At 34.9% G+C, this 18,548-nt stretch overlaps 1 protein-coding gene across 1 annotated transcript in view; it reads left to right on the forward strand.

The window, feature by feature from the left end:
* VPS13A (vacuolar protein sorting 13 homolog A) overlaps window positions 1–18,548 on the forward strand; it is a 101,159-nt gene that overhangs the window by 30,388 nt on the left and 52,223 nt on the right. Inside the window, exons 21-35 of the mRNA XM_084225488.1 lie at window positions 609–741; window positions 1,572–1,689; window positions 4,839–4,977; window positions 9,036–9,120; window positions 10,817–10,989; window positions 12,405–12,561; window positions 12,929–13,008; window positions 13,263–13,322; window positions 13,402–13,558; window positions 13,987–14,103; window positions 14,185–14,288; window positions 14,735–14,902; window positions 15,532–15,839; window positions 16,529–16,676; window positions 17,588–17,738. Of these exons, the coding sequence (XP_084081614.1) occupies window positions 609–741; window positions 1,572–1,689; window positions 4,839–4,977; window positions 9,036–9,120; window positions 10,817–10,989; window positions 12,405–12,561; window positions 12,929–13,008; window positions 13,263–13,322; window positions 13,402–13,558; window positions 13,987–14,103; window positions 14,185–14,288; window positions 14,735–14,902; window positions 15,532–15,839; window positions 16,529–16,676; window positions 17,588–17,738 (2,098 nt within the window). The remainder of the gene's footprint in view (window positions 1–608; window positions 742–1,571; window positions 1,690–4,838; window positions 4,978–9,035; window positions 9,121–10,816; window positions 10,990–12,404; window positions 12,562–12,928; window positions 13,009–13,262; window positions 13,323–13,401; window positions 13,559–13,986; window positions 14,104–14,184; window positions 14,289–14,734; window positions 14,903–15,531; window positions 15,840–16,528; window positions 16,677–17,587; window positions 17,739–18,548) is intronic.

The raw sequence follows: 18,548 nt of genomic DNA on the forward strand, positions 1-18,548 counted from the left end.
TGGGTTTGACAAAACCAAATATGAATCCAAAATTATTAGACATCTGAGGATGAGTACAGACACATTTTGTTGGGAGATAAACATCAGGGAGGGCATATACAAATGTGAAATACCAAAGTATGGGTGTCCCAAAGTGAATCAAAGAAATATTGACTGATATTAAAAGAAAGACATTGATGATGCACAAATCATCTTTTCCTCTCTAATGTGTCACAACTGAATTCAACAGAGTTCAGAAATACCTTTCACATGTCTGAGTTGTTTAATGCAGTAATATTTTATATATAAAAATCTGAATTATACTGATTAAAAAGGGGTTGAGACTTTATGCTTTGGAGTCTAAGTTACTTATTAAAGAAAATTATTCTGTACATAGTATATAATATATTTTAATTTGCTTTTTGTTTCGTTCTTTGAGGAAGAAGTGGTGTCAATACTCCGTTTTTGATGCAGTCTAGAAATTTTAGATATTTGCTGTGCTGTGATAGTTGTAAGACTCTGTGACCTATAGTGAGGACTGAATCATTTGTTATGGTATTTGTAGAATAAGTGCCTTGAATATCTCTAAAATTGATTTATGCCTTTTTTTTTTTTGGACATATTTTAAGATGGCAAGCAAAAGTCGTTCCGATTTATCAGAAATCAAAGTAGGACAAACCTCTATTGAAGATATAATGTCCAGAGCTTATGACAGTTTTGATGTCCAGCTCAGTAGCATGCAGTTACTTTACAGCAAACATGGTAAGTATTCATGAAAGTAGTCTTTCTTTATATGACTAAATACAATATGGTGGTGGTTGTGCCTCATAGCTGAAGCAGTGGAGAATCTTTTGGAATGTACTTCTCCAAACGTAATTGTTCTAAATTCAGTACTATGAACACGTGATGAATTTCCAAAATACCTTTAGGACTTCAGTTCCAATCTTAGCAAATTCATAATAAAACTCCTTTTGTTGAAAGCATCTCATTTGATTGTTGCATAGTGAGTGTAAGACTGTAATTACTTTTTTTATGGTATTTTCCTTCAGTGCCTTTGCTTTTCTCCAGATTTAGAGCAGAATCCATGGGTAGTTGTAGGTTTGATCATTTTTTGAGGGTAAAGAAAGGATGAGAATTGAACTACTTCAATAAGGTATCAAAGGAGACATTTGTATTTTGGGAACTAGCAACACAGAGTCAATCATAATGAGAGAAGTCTGAATAATTTAATTCTTAATCCTTTGGGTTTAATTCAGTTTAATGATTTAACTCTCCAGGGGAGAATCCAGAGCCTAAACTCCCAGTACCATCTCCATGCATGGTACTGGGAGTTTAGGCTCTGGATTGGGTCCTTAGAAGTCTACCCCATGGATGCTGCAGCTATGAAGATGAGAATAGGAGAAATTATTAATTAGTCTTGTATGGCTGAAGTTCAGATCCTGTATGAATACGTCTGTTGATAGAACTATAAAAGAGGTCATGGCACCTGAAATTTTAGGAATATGCACTAATATCAGATACTTGAATTCTGTGATGTGTACTGAGAAGGAATCTCTTTCAGTATTTAGAGTAGGTTTTCTCTGCTCTTCTAGATGAGAACTGGCAAGAAGCTCGGAAGCTGAAAAACTCATCTCAGTGTATCTTGCAGCCCTTGGATGTAAACCTGGAATTTAGCAGGGCTATGGTTGTTACAGATGCGAGAATGCCCAGGTATGTATTTTTCCCAATTTTGAAATTTTATGGTAAATTACTTTTTTGAGGGGAAAAAGAGGAAAAAATAAGGATCTGGTCATACCTGTGCACTTTTGCATTGGCTATATTTAAATATTGAAAGTAAAATAAATTTTCTAGAAAAATAAAAAATTAAGTTTTCAGATACCAAAAAGGTCATAGAATGTTATAGTAGTATGCTTAACATATTTAACAATTTTTATTAAAAATATTACTGCCTCTTCTAATTCAGTCTTCCTAATAGCTACATTTCAGTTCTCATTGAAAATACCAAGGAGCTAAAAATCTGAATTTAAAATCAGTTCTATAAATACTAAGAATATTTTGAAAAGTAATGTGCTGTTATACTCCCTCTCTTTTGACTTGGCTTGTTGCTCTAGTTAGTTTACTTGCTATGGAAACAGCTCCTAATGCCTTGAGTTTGCATGTAGGGTTGTTTAGCAAAATCTTGTTAGTTATGGAAATTGTACCAATCAGTAGAAAATAATTAGTACTGTTAATAATGATCTGTGATTGCATGATGTAATGCTGCCACCTTCTGGAAACCTGGGAGGCCAGATTCTGAATTTCAATGCTGACAAATCATCTTAATGTTTTCCCTCCTTTTTCTCTGTTGAAGAAGGTCAAATAAGGGGAATGCGATTCACAGAAATCTTTTTATGTTAGAAAGTGAGATTTAATTTCTGTAGTCATATAACAGAATGACATAATGTTAATGTAGGCTTGTAATTCACATCTCTCAAAAATTACACTGGTATAACCTGAATTAAGGAGTGTCTTCTTGTAATGTGTACACATGTTGCAGTATTGCAATACTACCTGTAACTGTCTTGCCTACCAGACAGTGCTTTGGCAGTTAATGTGTCAGACTGATTCTGGAAAATTTCTGTGTAATTTTTCTCTATATAGCATTGGGCACAAATGATAAAAGTTAGCGGTAGCTTTGGTGTCAGCAAGCATCCCCTAAACTGTAAATTTTAGTATAGTTGAATAGGGTTGAATATATACTTTAGTTGAATATTATGTTCACATCAGTTATATATGTGTGTATATATATATATATATATATATATATATATAAATGTATTTTTGATGTACATGTTTTAATGTACATTCCTTTATATTTCAGTTTATACAAGTATTCTGTCATGTAAACCAAATATTATATTTTTCCAGAGTTTTAAAATTAATATTTGGAACTGTCTGCATAGAACAGCATAGTTCTGTTGAGAAAAATGAGTGGAAAGATGTTACTTTTGCAGCAAAACCTACTACTAGAATTGTTGTTTAATGTAGTAGATGTTTACAAATTAGTTTCTTAGTTTGGAAGGCCCCTGCTTTACATTTGGTTATCTGAAAAGCAGATAATTGTGTGTCTTTATTTTTTGATTCTTTGATTGTATGTCTTTCAGTGACCAATTGAACTCATTTGAATTCCTTGCAATTTTGTTGTCAAAACAGTAATGAATTTACTAGACTTTGTCCTGACTTTGTTTAGAAAGACACATTTCTATATTGCTACCTTGAAGAGAATGCTAATTTAGGTAATTTTGGTAATGACTGCTGTATCAAAGGACTTTCACTGTTCATCTGTGTTTTCATCTACTTATACCTCCTAATCATTAAAATGGACTTTCATTCTGGTTGGATATGAATATCTGCATTTCTTTAATTTCTGGTAATAGGATGCTCCTTACAGTTTCTGTTACTTGAAATTTAGAAGCGCTAATACAATTCTGTAATTTTACACCCTGTGTAAGGTTTTATATTTTTTAATGTTTGTTTTATCCTATTGTATGGTTCCTCCCTTTTCTGGAAGAGGTGTCTGAGAGTCTGTCATATGGTTTTTGAAGGTGCATAAAGAAAGTATTAGAATAGCATTATCAAGAGCATCCTATATTATAGCATTCATTATAAACACAATAAAAATTGCAATGTGAAGGAATGTACTGATTTGCAGCTTTGATGGTGACACTCTTTTAACATTTCTTTCTTTCTAAACACAACTAGACTGAACTTGAAGGAAATTTTTGCACAGATTTCCTCATCAATTGAAGCACTTAGCTTCTCCGTGCCTCAGTCTCTATAAATGGGGTGTAATTGTTCTCCATATGGAGGTTTTCCAAACCTTAAAAGCTTTTGTTTAAAGAGCAGTGTAGGGTGCCCAGATTATTTGCAGTTGTCTGCTTTGTATCTGCTGAGTGCCTTCCTTCTAACTGGGCTGTTCCTTACACACTATGCATTAAGCATCTGGTGCTCCTTGTTACTTGTTGAACAAACCTCTTTATCTGTTCTAATTAGAAGTTGTAATAAAAACACAATATGTTCTTTCAGCAAATTTTCTTCTTGCTTCTGTTACACTCACTTGTATGAAAAACAAAGTAGTGGTTTAAATCTTTAAAAACTCATGTGTATGTTTGATGTGTTTCTACTTCTTTTTTGGCCAAATCCTATTCTATTACACTTTAAATATGTTCACTGTTTTCATTTTTAAAGATGGTTATTTTATTCTTTTATACCCTGTATTGCTGTATGTTTATTCTTTTGTTAAATATCTAGACTACTGCTATAGTCTGCTTAACTATACATGAGTTCTAGGAAGTATTTTGCATTCTTTTTTTTATGTTTTGAGCCCTAAACATTCATATGCAAAAAACGCTTCCATCTTTTCTTCTGTAAAAGACTGTGTAAAAGCTCAGTTATGTGATTTATTGTAAGTAATTAAATTAAATGCATGAACATGAGGGGGCAAATTTTGATTGTAAGGAAACTATGCCTTATGTAACCAAACCGGAAGTAGTTATTAGTACTCTTTGTAGTTGTGCTCCACAAGACATTGTAGCAAATGGAATATAAATTACACTACTAAGTGGATAGTTGCTGATCAAGTGACTTATCTGTGTGCAACAGAAGGGTTGCATGTATGTCTGTATATATATATGTGTGTGTGTGTGTGTATATATATATATATATATACACACACACACACTATACATGCAATGGTTAGATGAATTTTTGGACCCAGAAGACTTTGATGTTTTTTAGAACAAAACTAATGTGAAGTTTGATTGAAATAATTTTAAGATTAGTTAACTATGGAACTTTTGACTTTGGTTCTTTAAAAACAGGTTCAAACTGTCAGGACAGTTGCCTTTACTTTCTATCCAAATATCAGACCAGAAAGTGACAAGCATCCTGGAGCTAATTGATAGCATTCCTAAGCCAGAAAGTGCACCTGCTACCAGTTCTCCTCCAAAAATGACCGAGGTAAGATTTTTAAAAGATTTCATAAAAAACTCTCAGAAAAATACCTTCTTGTTATTAGCATTACAGTTTTGAAAGGTTCACAAAAAAGTGATGAACAAGCATTGACTTAATGCCTCTTGAAAAATTTAGCTTTTTCTCTAAAGCTGTAGAAAATTGTCTCGCTGTTTAGTTAGTTTATTGTGAACTTTAGCCAATAATTATGAAATAGTTGTCAAGTGTTTGGACTTAGAAGCCCTCAGAGTTTTACTACTATGGGAATTAATTTGGAGTTCATAATAATCTTGGCTAATAAGCATACTCAGTTTTGTTGAGGATTAGTTTAATTGTACCTTCAAATTTACAGATGTATCATAATGCTGCAGAATTTGGGTTCAGCTGTTTTGTGTAGTGAAGAAAACATTAAAATGCTGGAATTTTTGAAGTCTAAGTATTATGTCATGTTAGATGAGAGTTTCAAAAGCCAAAGAAAAAATACTCACTATCTGTTTTATAAACAATGCCTGCCTGGCAAAAGAAGACATTTTTTTCATCTGACCTAAGTGCTTTTCCCATTTCAAGTCCTTTACACAATATAGCTCAGGGGTGGAAGTTTTCCTTTGCACTTGTATCAATTAGGAGTTTGAAGAATTGGTTCTTGCTCTTTCACCACCCCCTTTCCTTGGTGAAAATGGTTTGGGTCACTGTTTTATGCCTTCTTCAGAACAGAAGTTTGTCCCCTTCTTATTTTTCCTGAAAAATATATTTTACCTTTTGAGCTGTTCTTAACAAAATTTGGAAATTAACTCACAGTTACTACTTTTTGACATGACTAGTCTTTGTGATCTGGCTATGTTTAATATATGTGGAAAGCAGTCCTATTATTAGAATGTATGTGAACTCTTTTAAAAGTCAAAGACAAAATTTGGAGCTCCATTTTTCTGTCATTTGTAAATACTTCTAACAGTCTGTTATTTAGTAACTCATGAACTTGATTCTATAGAGATAGTGGTCATCCTTGTGTTTGGGTTTTTTTTTAGATTATTTGACAATTATCTTTCTGTCTCTGTACAAATTATTCTGCACTGTTCTGGAAAGCTGTTACTGCGGTTTGGTATTTTCTGTGGGTTATATTAGCATAATATTTATTAACAGTAAATGCAACTATACAACATGCATACCTATTGAAAGTATATATACAGTGAAGAGTGTTTTTCTTCATGTTGTTCTTGCCATCTTTTTAGTGGTGCCACTAATTTAGCTAATTCTGACTTCTTTCACTCTTCATGTACTAATAGTATACCTAGCCAAAGCCACGTTAGTCTCTGTTGTTTTGTGCAGCTAATCACAGACTAACTTTTTTTGAGGGTAGGTATTGGGACTTTACTTTTACATGAATAGAATTTGCATGTATAAGATGCATACTGTCCTGTGCTTTATAGCACTGACTATACTTGAATTCAATTATAGAATTTAACTGTTAAGTCTGAAGTATTTTAAGTGACCTTGAAGTAATTAGTATTGCCTGTACATTAGTTGTGATATACAGTAGGTGAAGTGAGGAAAGACTGCGGACTAAGCATAAATATATTTGTGTTATATGTGAATCCAGATCAAAACTTAGTCTTAAACCTGTCTGCTCAAGCTTCCATTTACTTCAGAACATGACAGACTTTAATTGTTGATATTAAATTCAGTTAATTTGAGTGGATTTTGTGCTTTGATGGTGGTAGGTATACTACCATGCTTTCATCCTTACAGCCGTAATTCTTCTGGACTTTGTTAGCATCCCATCATTTCTGAACTGAAAAGAATGTGGAATCCTTTGTCAGAGTGCTGTTTTCTTCTTTACATTCTGAGTTAGTGTTCTTGAGCTGTGAAAAGAGAAAACATTTTGGAACAGATCCTTCCACATTTTTGCACTCAGCATTTTAGTCCAAGAAGACACTTGAGTGTATACATTTATTTTTCATTATTTGTACTATGAAGTCAAATTTCAGTTTTTTCTCCTTGTTTTCATAGAATGTGGAAGGGTTACAGATGAGACATTTTCACCTATTTCTTAAATACTTTGTCCATTTATTACTTGTAGACATGAATATATTCAATAAAGTCAGTTCATGTAGGCTGGAGACTGAGAGATGTGGGAATGTTGAGATGAGCTGAAAAATGTAGCCTTGGAAACAATATTCAAGATGAGTATTTCTTGTTGCCATAATGTATAGATTTGATACTTTGATGTTGTGAATAATTGTCTGAGCCTGAGCTTTGAAAAGTGCAGTAACAAGGGAGAGAAGAAGGTGTGGTGGTGCAGGGAAAGAACTGTTGTAAGCCATGCAGTCCAGAGCCAAAGGCACTCAAGAAGAAAGGGCGCGCAGTGCACAGTTCTCTTACTTTGATACTCTGTGCAAGGCACATCTATAAAACATGTGCAGGTGAAACTTGCAGGTGAGAATTCTTTGCAAACTCAGATTGCTGAGATTGCTTTCTGAGACTTGATGATAACTAAATCATTTGGATACCTTTACTAAGAGCATTTAATTCTATCATATATGAAACCACATGGAGTGGAGGATTCTTGTTCTAGAGAGCACTCTACTGGCATTTCACATATTTTCAGTTACTACTCTGAGTTGTGCATAACTGCATTTCACAGTTGAAGACTCAGAATCATAGATTATCCTGACCTGGTAAAGACCCACAAGGATCATCGAAGTCCAAATCCTGGCCCTGGATAGAACCATCCCTAGGGCTCAACACCATATACTGGAGAGCATTGTCTAAACACTTTTTGAACTCTCTCAGGCTGGTGCTGTGACCACTTCCTTGGGGAGCTGCTCCAGTGCTCAACTGCTTTCTTGGGAAGGGACATTTTCCTAGTGTAAACCTCTCTGACACCCCTTCATGCTGTTCCCTTGAGTCCTGTCACTGGTTTCCAGAGAGAAGGGATCAATTTCAGCCCCTCTGCTTCCTCTTCTGAGAAAGATGAAGACCACTGTGAGGCCTTATGTCTGAAGCAGTGCAATTCAATGAGGCAAAGTGCCAGATTCCACACTTGGGTCTCAACAACCCCAGGCAGTGTACAGGCTGGGGACAGAGTTGCTGGAAAGCTGTCCAGCAGATAAGGAACTAGGGGTGCTGGTTAACAGGCAGCTGAACATGAGCCGGTGTGTGCCCAGGTGGCCAAGAATGCAGAGGGCCTCCTGGCCTGCATCAGCAATAGTGTGGCCAGCAGGACTGAGGCAGTGATTGTCCCCCTGTCCTTGGCACTGGTGGGGCCTCACCTTGAATCCTGTGCTCGGTTTTGGGCTCCTCATGGTGAGAAAGACTGAGGTGTTGGTCTTTTCTCCCGAGTAAAAAGTTCCAGGATAAGAGTAAATGGCCTCAGATTGCTCCAGAGGAGGTTTAGATAGAATATTAGGAAAACTTTTTCACCAAAATGATTGTCAAACATTGGAGCAGGCTGCCCAGTGGATGAGTCACCATCCCTGCAGCTGTTTAAAAGGCTTGTAGATGTGGCATTTAAGCTTGCCACAAAACCATGTCCCTTGCAGTGCTAGGTTTATAGATGTACTTGGTGATCTGAAGGGTCTTTTCTAACTTAAATGTTTCTATGATTCTGTGAAATAGAATGCAGTCCTGCCTGCTCTAATGTTTTGTGTATCTCTTTCTTTTTTCCCCACCCAGCACTTGTGTTACTTTTGTAAAGAGCTGTTGAACTTTATTGTTCTCTGAAGTTGCTGTATTGTAGTCCTTTGAGGGACTAGGTTTTGTCTTTTATGATTTTTCATATAATGTGCCATTTCTAACAATCTTTTGATCTGTGAAGTTGAATGTTTGAACCCCTTCGCTGTGTTTCATAGTGTGTTCTCTCTAGTTAGATGCAAGCGCAAAAGCTGCTGCTTCTACTTATTTTAGGCCTTGTTTCTCCCTATGCTTATTATTTTAGTAATGTGTTTAATTTTATTGAATTGCACTTAAGCTAAGTTTCCCTAAGTTGTAAAATTTGGATGCAGCATATAGGTATGCAGTAGCATGACGAATAAATACAAGAAAAAATTTTATTATATCTCCTGTTTCAGGCTACACTGTCCCCTGTGCTTCCAGCACCACATGCATCTCAAGGCGTGTATCCTGTTTTGGATCTTCATTCATTCCCTGAGTCAGGTAGTATAACCTATTTTAAAGTCTTGCTTAAAAAGCAGGTCAAGTCAATAAGTTTTTGAGTTCTTTGAATTAATTTAATTAATTTATTGTTCTTGCTGTGAGCGAGGATATGGGGCTTTGTTTCAAGTTCTTGAGGGCTGAGTAGTGTTATATTCTGTTTAGCTTATAATTGATACTGTACAAACTACTTGAGTGTTTTCTCATAGCAATAAAATTCTCTATGCTTGTTTTTGTCATTCCTTTCCTGAAGGTATAGCAGGAAAATTTTGTTTGGTATGGTGGGTTTATTTTTGTCGGCATATGTTATTGCAAATCTCTATTCCGGGCGTTTGAAGTAATATGAAATTTTTAGCTTTAGCATGTGCTTAGTCTTCTGATGATGGTTTTGATTATTTTCTTATGGTGAAGGATTTCTCTCCTATTTATGTGGATTTGTTTAAATTATGAGGTAGGGAAATGATAACCATTAGAAACTGCTGTGTTTTTATAAATGAACATTTTGACTTGTACTGGAAAAAGCAGAAGATTGCCGTGGGAGAGCCAGTTGTGTTCAATGTTGCCTTGCTGTTCAAAACAGCTTAGCTAGATCCTAATGTTTAATCTAGTAGTTACGTTAGAAAAATAATCAAATATATCAGTGTTATTTCAGTGTCAGTCATGTTTGTGATGTCAAAACACTCAGCTGGAGAAACAGACTTCTACTACTTTCTCAAGTTAATGGTTTTTGTGGTTAGCAAACACTAGCAAAATTATCAGCAAAGTTATTATGTCTATTTCATAGCTTTAAATTCAGCATGTATGCAGTATGTGTAAAAATATGTATTTGTGCATCTTCATCTGTTTTTATATAAGCTCCTTTAAGTGTCCAAATGTAGAGTCATATCTTTCAGTTCTTAAAAACTAGGCTGAAGTGAGAACGCATGCTGGCAACAAGTAATTTGAGAAGGTAATAGCTAGATTTAGATTTTAATCAAGTCTGATTTTTAATCTATACTATACATACAGTTACACAGTTCTTTTAAGTGATTTATGTTAGTTATTTATCTTCACCCTCCAAAATCTTGGAGCTGATTTTAAGCTTTACAAAATACTTCATATAATTTGTTGAGTTTTTTTAGAAGGATATTTCTTCCACAGTTACCTTTTACTTCAGTATTTATGGTTTTTAGGTGAAGAAGACCTTTACAAGACAGTGTAATCTATTTATCCTGGTTATATTTCTGCACTAATGTAAAGTGGATTAAAAGCTTGATAGTTCTTAGGAGTCTCTGAAATGGGACATCTACAGCAGCAAGAAATTCCAAGTAGTGTGGCTGATATTGAGGCTCTGGCTCCTGTTCTGTCAACAGCAGTCTGATCAGCAGAGGAGTTAATCTGTAAGGTCACACCCAAGGCAAGACAAAACATTGATTGTGCTGTCTTTTGCAAAGCCAGAAGTAAGAGAATGCTGATGAAGGAATTAGCTAATGAGATCTGAAGTTTATGATGACATGATGGAGGCTGCTGTAGGTGTGGAGTAAAGTTGCGGAGGCAGGAATTGAGATGGTTATGGAAACAGATTTTATTGTTGGTTTTCTGCTAGATACTTGTATGTTTAAGCTTTTATAGATGTAGACGTAAAAACTCTAGGTCATAATACTGTAAAATACTGGCTGTGTAAGCTGCATATGTAATGCTGTTGTGAATTAATCCTTAGAATCAGAAGAAGAATTTTATGATGCACTAAGCAGTCCTGTGGAAGATATGCCATTTTTTGAAATCTCACCTGACTGCTTGAAGCAGATTGTCAGTGCAAGGCGAAAAAACCTACACAAACAAGAATCTCTGAAAAATATGACAGATTTCCAGCTAAAGTTTGAAGTAGCTGAGGTAAAATTACTTTTTTAAATTTCCCTGAAGCACAGCAGGACTGTAATTTTTTCCATGTTTGTTGTGTTTATAATTCTGTGTGTGCAGAGATACTCATTTCCCATTTTTCCCTGAAACTATTATGCAGTTTTTTCCAAGTCAGAATTGTTCTTTTGTATCCTTGTCATCACTGAAGTGCTTTGTTTTATCCACTTGATTTCCCAACTCACCTTGTCACTGAATTTTCTTTACCTATGTCTCATAAATCATATTACATCTTTGTTTTAGCTAAATAGGTGCTTGTGGCATCTTTTTTCCAGATACTGCTGTGGCCAATGGGAAAACTTCATTAATGTTTTATGTTGTAAAAGCACCTTATTTTTCTGTTCTAGTTTTTCCTGGATGCTGTTGTCCACATATGTAAATCTGTAACACCTTAATTATGAAGAATTTTCTGTATTCTTGCTGTTTCAGGCTTAGGGGGTAAAAAAGAGTACTTTACCCAAATGCAAGAACACTTGCTAACTGTATCAGTTCTAGTAAAAGAGATGACTTACTAACACTATCATTAACTTTGTCATTAGATGGCACACTGTTATTCCTGAAACTGTGTTTTTTACTTTACTTTTATTTTAAATAAATCATACTAATTCAGTTAGCTTTTAGCATACCATATATTACACCTTTACTACTAATAAAACTAAAATGTACTGTTAATGTGATGACAAGACCTTATTTAGAACTACTAGTCTAAAATGAGGATGCTGTGTTTTACCTTATTTTCTAATGACAACTAACTTACAATCTTTTAAAAAAAATAATTTGGGAATCTATTAGAAATCACCTCTGTTGTCCTCATAGTTTAAAATTGCTTCCTGGGTTTTGTTTTGATTTTTCTTATTTATAGACAGCATTACATGGAAAGGAAGAATACATATATTTGTTTGGTTGTCAAAATCAGATACAACAGCTCAGCTACATATTTATTTAACAACAGTATTGTCATGTATTGGTGAAAATGTAGTAAATCCTCTTGCCAGACATTCAGTTTGGGAATCTAACTTAGCAGGAGAATTCAGACAAATTCTAGTGAAAGTAGTAAACACTTTGTGCTGACTGAAAATCTAGTTTTGACTGTATTGAACATTGCTGAGTGCTGTACAGAATTTAAAAAAAAATAATTTAGTTCATGTAACTGTTACTTTGGTATTATATACATGCATGTTTGAAGTTTTTGTTATAATAACAGCAACGACTACTGTTTGTTGAATTGTTTATTTCTCTTCAAGGCATTTGCTGTAAAGAGTTAAATTAACCAATAGACATTAACCAATAAAATGTAAGTAAATATATCCTGTATAAAAAACTAAGCAGTTTTTATGCTTCTTATAGTCCCTTACTGGTTTTGGGTGTGTGTTTTGGTGGTTTTTTTTTAGGTCTTAATTAAATTATGCCGTCTTACTGGTGGTACTGAGATGCCTGTGCTCCAGCTTGATATTTTGGGCTTAGGCACTGAACTTAAAGTGCGAACATTTGACATGACTGGGAGTGCTTTCCTTCGTGAAGTTGGTCTTCTGTGCCCAGAGTATATTGGTAAGTATTTATAATCTGGTCAAGGAATTTTTCACAAATAACACTGTGAATTTGTCTTCAAAAACTCTGTAGGGCTTTTGTCAAATAAGGAAAATTTGCTTCCTAACTTAAATGCAGGGCTGAAGGCAAGTAAATCAGGAGCTCATCCACTTATTTAGTGCTTTGGTAAATATGTTCTGGTGGGGATGATTTTAGAGATAGTAGATTGTAGACGTTTAACTATTTTATTTCTGCAAAAGAGGTTTTTTTGATTAAGCAGCAATGACAGCTAGTCGCTAGCTGGCAGTTTATAGATGAAGAAGGTTTTAATTTTTTTTCTTTTAAGATAAGTAATTTTCTGTATTCTCTTTTTTCTTGCTCTTTTTAGATGATAATGGCAAGCCAGTTTACATAATTACTACATTGGATAATGTAGAAGATGATCTTCTCACTCTGGAATATACAAAGGTTAGGAAAGAGTAGACTTTGCTTTTGAATTGTAAGCCTGTCATAAACATCACATTAATATGCACCAGATGTTGAAGGTTTTTTCCTTACTTATTGATGTTTTTAACGTCATGAGTGTCATGTGCAAGGTCTGTCTGCTCCTTCAATAGAAAAACTTTTACGTCTTAAGTTGTAGTGAATTTGAAAATAAGTTTTTTTAAATGGAATTTACAAGTTCTGATTTGTTTGTTTTATGTGCACTTTTGGTGAAATAGACTGATATTAAGGGACCAGAACTGAAAACTGTCAGTCAGAATGTTCTACAGAAAATAAAGGTATGATAACTTCTTTTTAACATAATTTTCTCAATTTGAGAGGAGAGGCATACTGGATAAAGAAAAATTTTTCTTTTAGGTGAACTTTTCTTCCCTAGATGTTCATTTGCATACTGAAGCTCTGCTGAATGCTATGAACTATCTGAATAATCTTCTCCCTAAACAAGAAACTAAAGTTGTGGAAGAACCAGTCCATGAAAAAACAGAAGAGAAGAAGGATGTTCTTAAAAAATTAAGTAAGTTTCTTTATTATTTTTTCCTCCTTTCATTCCTCTCTCTTCACTTAAGTAAGGAATAAAACAAATGTACTTTCTATTTTTGCAAGCCTGTCGATGTTTGATATGAGAAATTTTGCTTCAAACTATATGTATTTATAGGGTTGTATCCTTAGCCATGTGCAGTTTTCTGACATATAGGTCAAGGCATACATTTGCTATGTATTGGAGGCACTGAGTCAATGTAAATAGAAAAGCTATAAATGGTTGTCACGTTTTTATTGGCTTTTCCCTGGTATGAATTACGGCATTTGATGGCCTTATGATTATTGCCTTATACTTGAGGAGCATTAACCTCTTGCTTGCTGTGCATTTTAAAGGGATACCAAAATAGTACATGTCCTCCTCATTGAAGAATGGTAACTTTTGTTATTTTTTATTTCCCATAGCATCAAAAAAATCGAAGGGTGAAGATATTATTGACCTCATTATCTGTGCGGATTTATCATGTTTGCGTATTTTTATCAGAGAAAAAAGCCATAGAATAGCTGAAATTCACATTGAAGGTAGGAACAAAGCTTTAATCACAAAAGCACAAAACTTTGTAACCACTATAGTGTATGGATTTTGTATATCTTGTTTTTGAGGTCTGGATAGCCAAGTGATCATGAAGAAAGCAGCAACTGATGTGACTGCAAAATTGAAGAACATCAGTATTGTGGATTCTGATGAGAAAGCATTGTATAAAAAGGTAGGCATATGCATATATTGTTCATTTTCTTTTTGAATGGATGCTAAATTAAACTTTTTAGACTCTGCACTCCACTGTGACTTTTTTCAGTCATGTTTTATGTACTTATTGGGAGTAGTATTCTGTATATGACAGAATAATTTTGCACTCACAACCAGGAATTATTAGACTGACATTAATTTGTGCAATTAGCTGTGATATTTAGCTGCTCATAGCTTCTTTACTATGTTGACTTTTGTGAAGAGAATTATTCAAGCTGAAATGTCAACTTAATGTTTTCAGCTATTTCAATAAATTTTTAAACTTTGATTTTTTTTTCATATATTGTTGAGATATTTGAAGTAAAAATGTCTTACTACTGTGAGGTACTACATTTTGTTTTGAAATTAAGTTTCTCCTATATGTAAGTTTTTACAGTTAAGATGCTATTTTTTTTTCTTCTTAAGGCTCTTTACATCACAGAAAAAGAAGTCTTCAACTTCAGAATGGTATCATATGTGAATGCTACAGATGGCATTGCATATACAAATATGGATGTTGTTGACAATCGTATTTACCTAACTGTTGGGTGTATTCAAGTAGTTTTTGTCAACAAGTTTGTTTCATCTGTTTTGGTAAGTTAAATTTTCCGGATACTGTTTCTTATTATCCAGGTGAAGTTGTCAGAGCAAGATGATGTTCCATATGTGATGGTGTCTATTTGTGTAAGACCTTTTATATACTATCGTAAAAAAGTTTTCTGGGATTGATGGTTGGGCTTGATGGCTTATTTTTCTTCTGCATATGTTTGTTACTGTGGAGCAGATGAGTAAGCAAAAACGTTTACTATTGTTTGTCTTAGAATGTTTGTAACAACTGTTGAATATACATACAATTCATTATTTATAACACAGAAATATAAGTAAGAAACCATGAAAATTAATGCCCTTTCCATAAATACTGCTAAGTAAATCAGTCTTCTGCTGCTCATATGATTAGATAAAATGTAGTTCCTACAAATCATGTTACAAGGTCATTGCTCTTACCATCTAATTTTCCAAATATTTGGTATAGAAATTTATTTTTATGTATGCACAATTAATCATACTTGAGGAAAGATTATCCTATGAAAGAATTTGGACAAAATGTACAGCAAAAATAACCTTTTAGGATGGTTTGCTGTTTAAATAACTATGATTCATAATGTTTTTGAAGTACTGTAATTCTTAATAATGAATTCCTGATGTCTGTATTCCTTTCCTAGGCTTTTATAAATAACTTTCAAGCTGCCAAGGAAGCTTTTACTGAGGCAACTGTTCGAACAGCAGAGAAAGCAGCTACAGGTGTAAAAGGGTTGGCAGAGCGTAGTTCCCGTTTGGCACTGGATATCAATATCAAGGCACCTGTTGTGATAATTCCACAGTCAGCAATGTCTGCAAATGTCCTGGTGGCTGATCTTGGTCTAATCACTGTGAAGAACCAATTCTTTATTGCTAAAACAAAAACACGGTGTAGTCTTCCACCTGTTATTGACTCTATGACAGTGAAATTGAGTGAACTGAAGTTATACAGGTAATGTCCATATTTTTAGAATTCATTTAATCCTTTTGGGATTCTTCCGTTAGAGAGCTTCAAGGAGTAGTTAAATAATTAGTTAATGGTTGGTGACTGACAGAGTATTATCTTGGAATATAACAACAAATGAATATTTTTTTAAAGCAATGAAAATATATGGTTTAGGAAAAGGAACAATCTGCACATTCTTAATAGGAGCAAGTTTGTTCAGGATAAATTGTGTAGTACTATAGAGTTATGCATTATTCATTAATTTGGGACAGGCTATACCTATTTGTATTAGACTCTTTTGCTGTGATTTTCAAGCTATGCATAGCAGCAAAGGTCCTCAGTTAGACAGCCATTAAGAGCTGTTTAAAAATGGTGCTTGGTGCAGGGGGTTCATGGAGGGAGAGGGAATGGAAGGGACTTTTCAAATACAATTGAAGAGTACGGAAGAACGATGGAATTGCTCTCCACTGGAGAGCAGGTAAGAGCTTGTGTGTTGCATGCCTGGTATGTGCCTGATACCGCCTCCCTACAAAGGAAGGAGGTCTACTTGGTGGAGTAAGGCTTCAACTAGAGCTACTTGGAGTAGTATAAAGGCAGTTTTATAGCATTATTTAAAAGGATGAGGAAAAGACAGAAGTGTGTTTTTTAGAATGTGAAATATGTGAAAGCTGGGAGTTTTTTGCTTCTTTTCACAGATCTTACTATGAGCAAGATTCTTTGCAAACTGAAGTACAGTTGCTGCAGCCAGTCAATCTGGAACTAGCTGTTGAACGAAATTTAGCAGCTGCGTGGTATAATGAAGTTCCTGATATTGAAATATCTGGCCGACTCAAGCCTATGAATGTAAGCACTTGTCTCTGAAAGCAACTGTTATAATATTTCTGGAAAACAGATTCATTTTTCTCTATAAAAGTCCAAGCCCAGTAGTTAAAGTATTGTTTGATTTCAAGACATAAAGATAGAGCAGCTTTTGTTGTTTCATAGGGGAAAAGGAAATGAATAGATTTTGGTTCTAATTTAAGGTCTGTATTTAATCTGTGATAGTCCAGGCAGACTTTGTACTGTGAATTACTGTTGCTAGTTAAAAATGCTTATTCTTTTCTTGCCTTTTATCTATCAGTGTCTTCCAGTGAAGTATTGGAAAAGTTGGGGCTTATTGGTTTGTTCAATAGCAGTGCTGAATTTATACCTATGACAAACCTGAATAGTTATTTATGACCTGCTGTGCCGCATAGGCACTCACAGATCTATGGGGCCAAATGGGATTCATTCTAGCATGATTAAATTTTAACATTAAAAAAAAATAAATAATGTAAATTGAAATTTAAACAGAACATAATTTAAATTTAACATTAAAAATAGAAAGGTTGTGAAGTGTGTGAGGAAAACCAATTTGCCAGATTTTGAAATAGAACTCGTAAGTATTACTTTAAGGTGCCTTGTGACTAAATGCAGATAAAAATTTTGGTCAACTCTAAGTCAAACTGTATGTGTACATGTTATGACATTCCAGTTTCTAAACTGTAACTTGATAGGGAAAGTTTGTAGATGAAAACAAAATAATATGTGACTGATTTCTGATTTCTAGAAATTATTGTAAGGAGTTGTGTGAATTTGAGAAAAATGCTCAGCGTCCTAAACAGAGATTCAGATGAGATTAATTTGATTGATCTGCTTACCTGTAAGCCCAGATTTTAGTTACCAAAAATTATGTGAACAGAGTTGTTCTGATTTCCATTCCAATCTTTTTGAAGCTCATTCTCAGTCAGGAAGATATTACCACAATACTGAGGACACTAAATGAAAATGCAGGTGAAAGCTCCAGTGCATCAGCAGCTTTGCCGGAATCGAAAGCATCAGCTAGTCATTCTAGTGAAATGCATGGTACTTCTCAGCACTCTGCAGGTAATATTTTCTAAAATTACATCATCTGGCATTTTGGGTATATTATTGTCAATATATGGCTTCTGTTGGAATTGCATTTAAAAATGGATGTCAGATTCATCTGTGTGTACCCATATTGTAGAATCACAAAATAATTAAGGTTGCAAAAGACTTCCAAGACCATCAAACGCAACCTTTGACCAAACACCACCATGTCAACTGAACCATAGCACTAAATGCCACATCATCTTGAATACTTCCACCTTCCTGAGTAGAAATTCTTCCTGATGTCCAGCTTGAACCTCCCTTGTCTCAGCTTGAGGCTGTATCATCTTACCCGGTCACTCACTAGGTGTCTGTGAAAAGAGACCAGCTGCCCATCTTGCTACAACCTTTCAAGTAGTTGTGGGGACCAGTAGGGTCCCTCTGAGATTCCTTTTCTCTAGCCTGAGCACCCCCATCTCCTTCAGTCACTCCTCATATAGCTTGTGTTCCATACTGCTTGGCAGTTCCATTGTCGTTCTCTGGACGTGTTTCAGGACCTCAATGTCTTTGTTTTGTGAGGGGCCCAGAACTGGAAACAGGATTCAAAGTGTGGCCTCAGTTTCAGTACAGGCAGGCAATTGTTGTCCTGGTCCTGCTGGCCACACTGTTCCTGATACAGGCCAGGATGACATTGGCCACCTGAGCCCAGCTGGCTCATGTTCAGACACTACTGACTAGCGCTCTCAAGTTGTTTTCTACTGAGCAGCTTTCCAGACACTCTGTCCTCAGCCTGTAGCACGGCCTGGGGTTGTTGTGATCCAAGAGCAGGACTTGGCACTTCACCTT

Source organism: Fringilla coelebs (genome assembly GCF_963513975.1).
Source record: "Fringilla coelebs genome assembly, chromosome: Z".
NCBI lineage: Eukaryota > Metazoa > Chordata > Aves > Passeriformes > Fringillidae > Fringilla > Fringilla coelebs.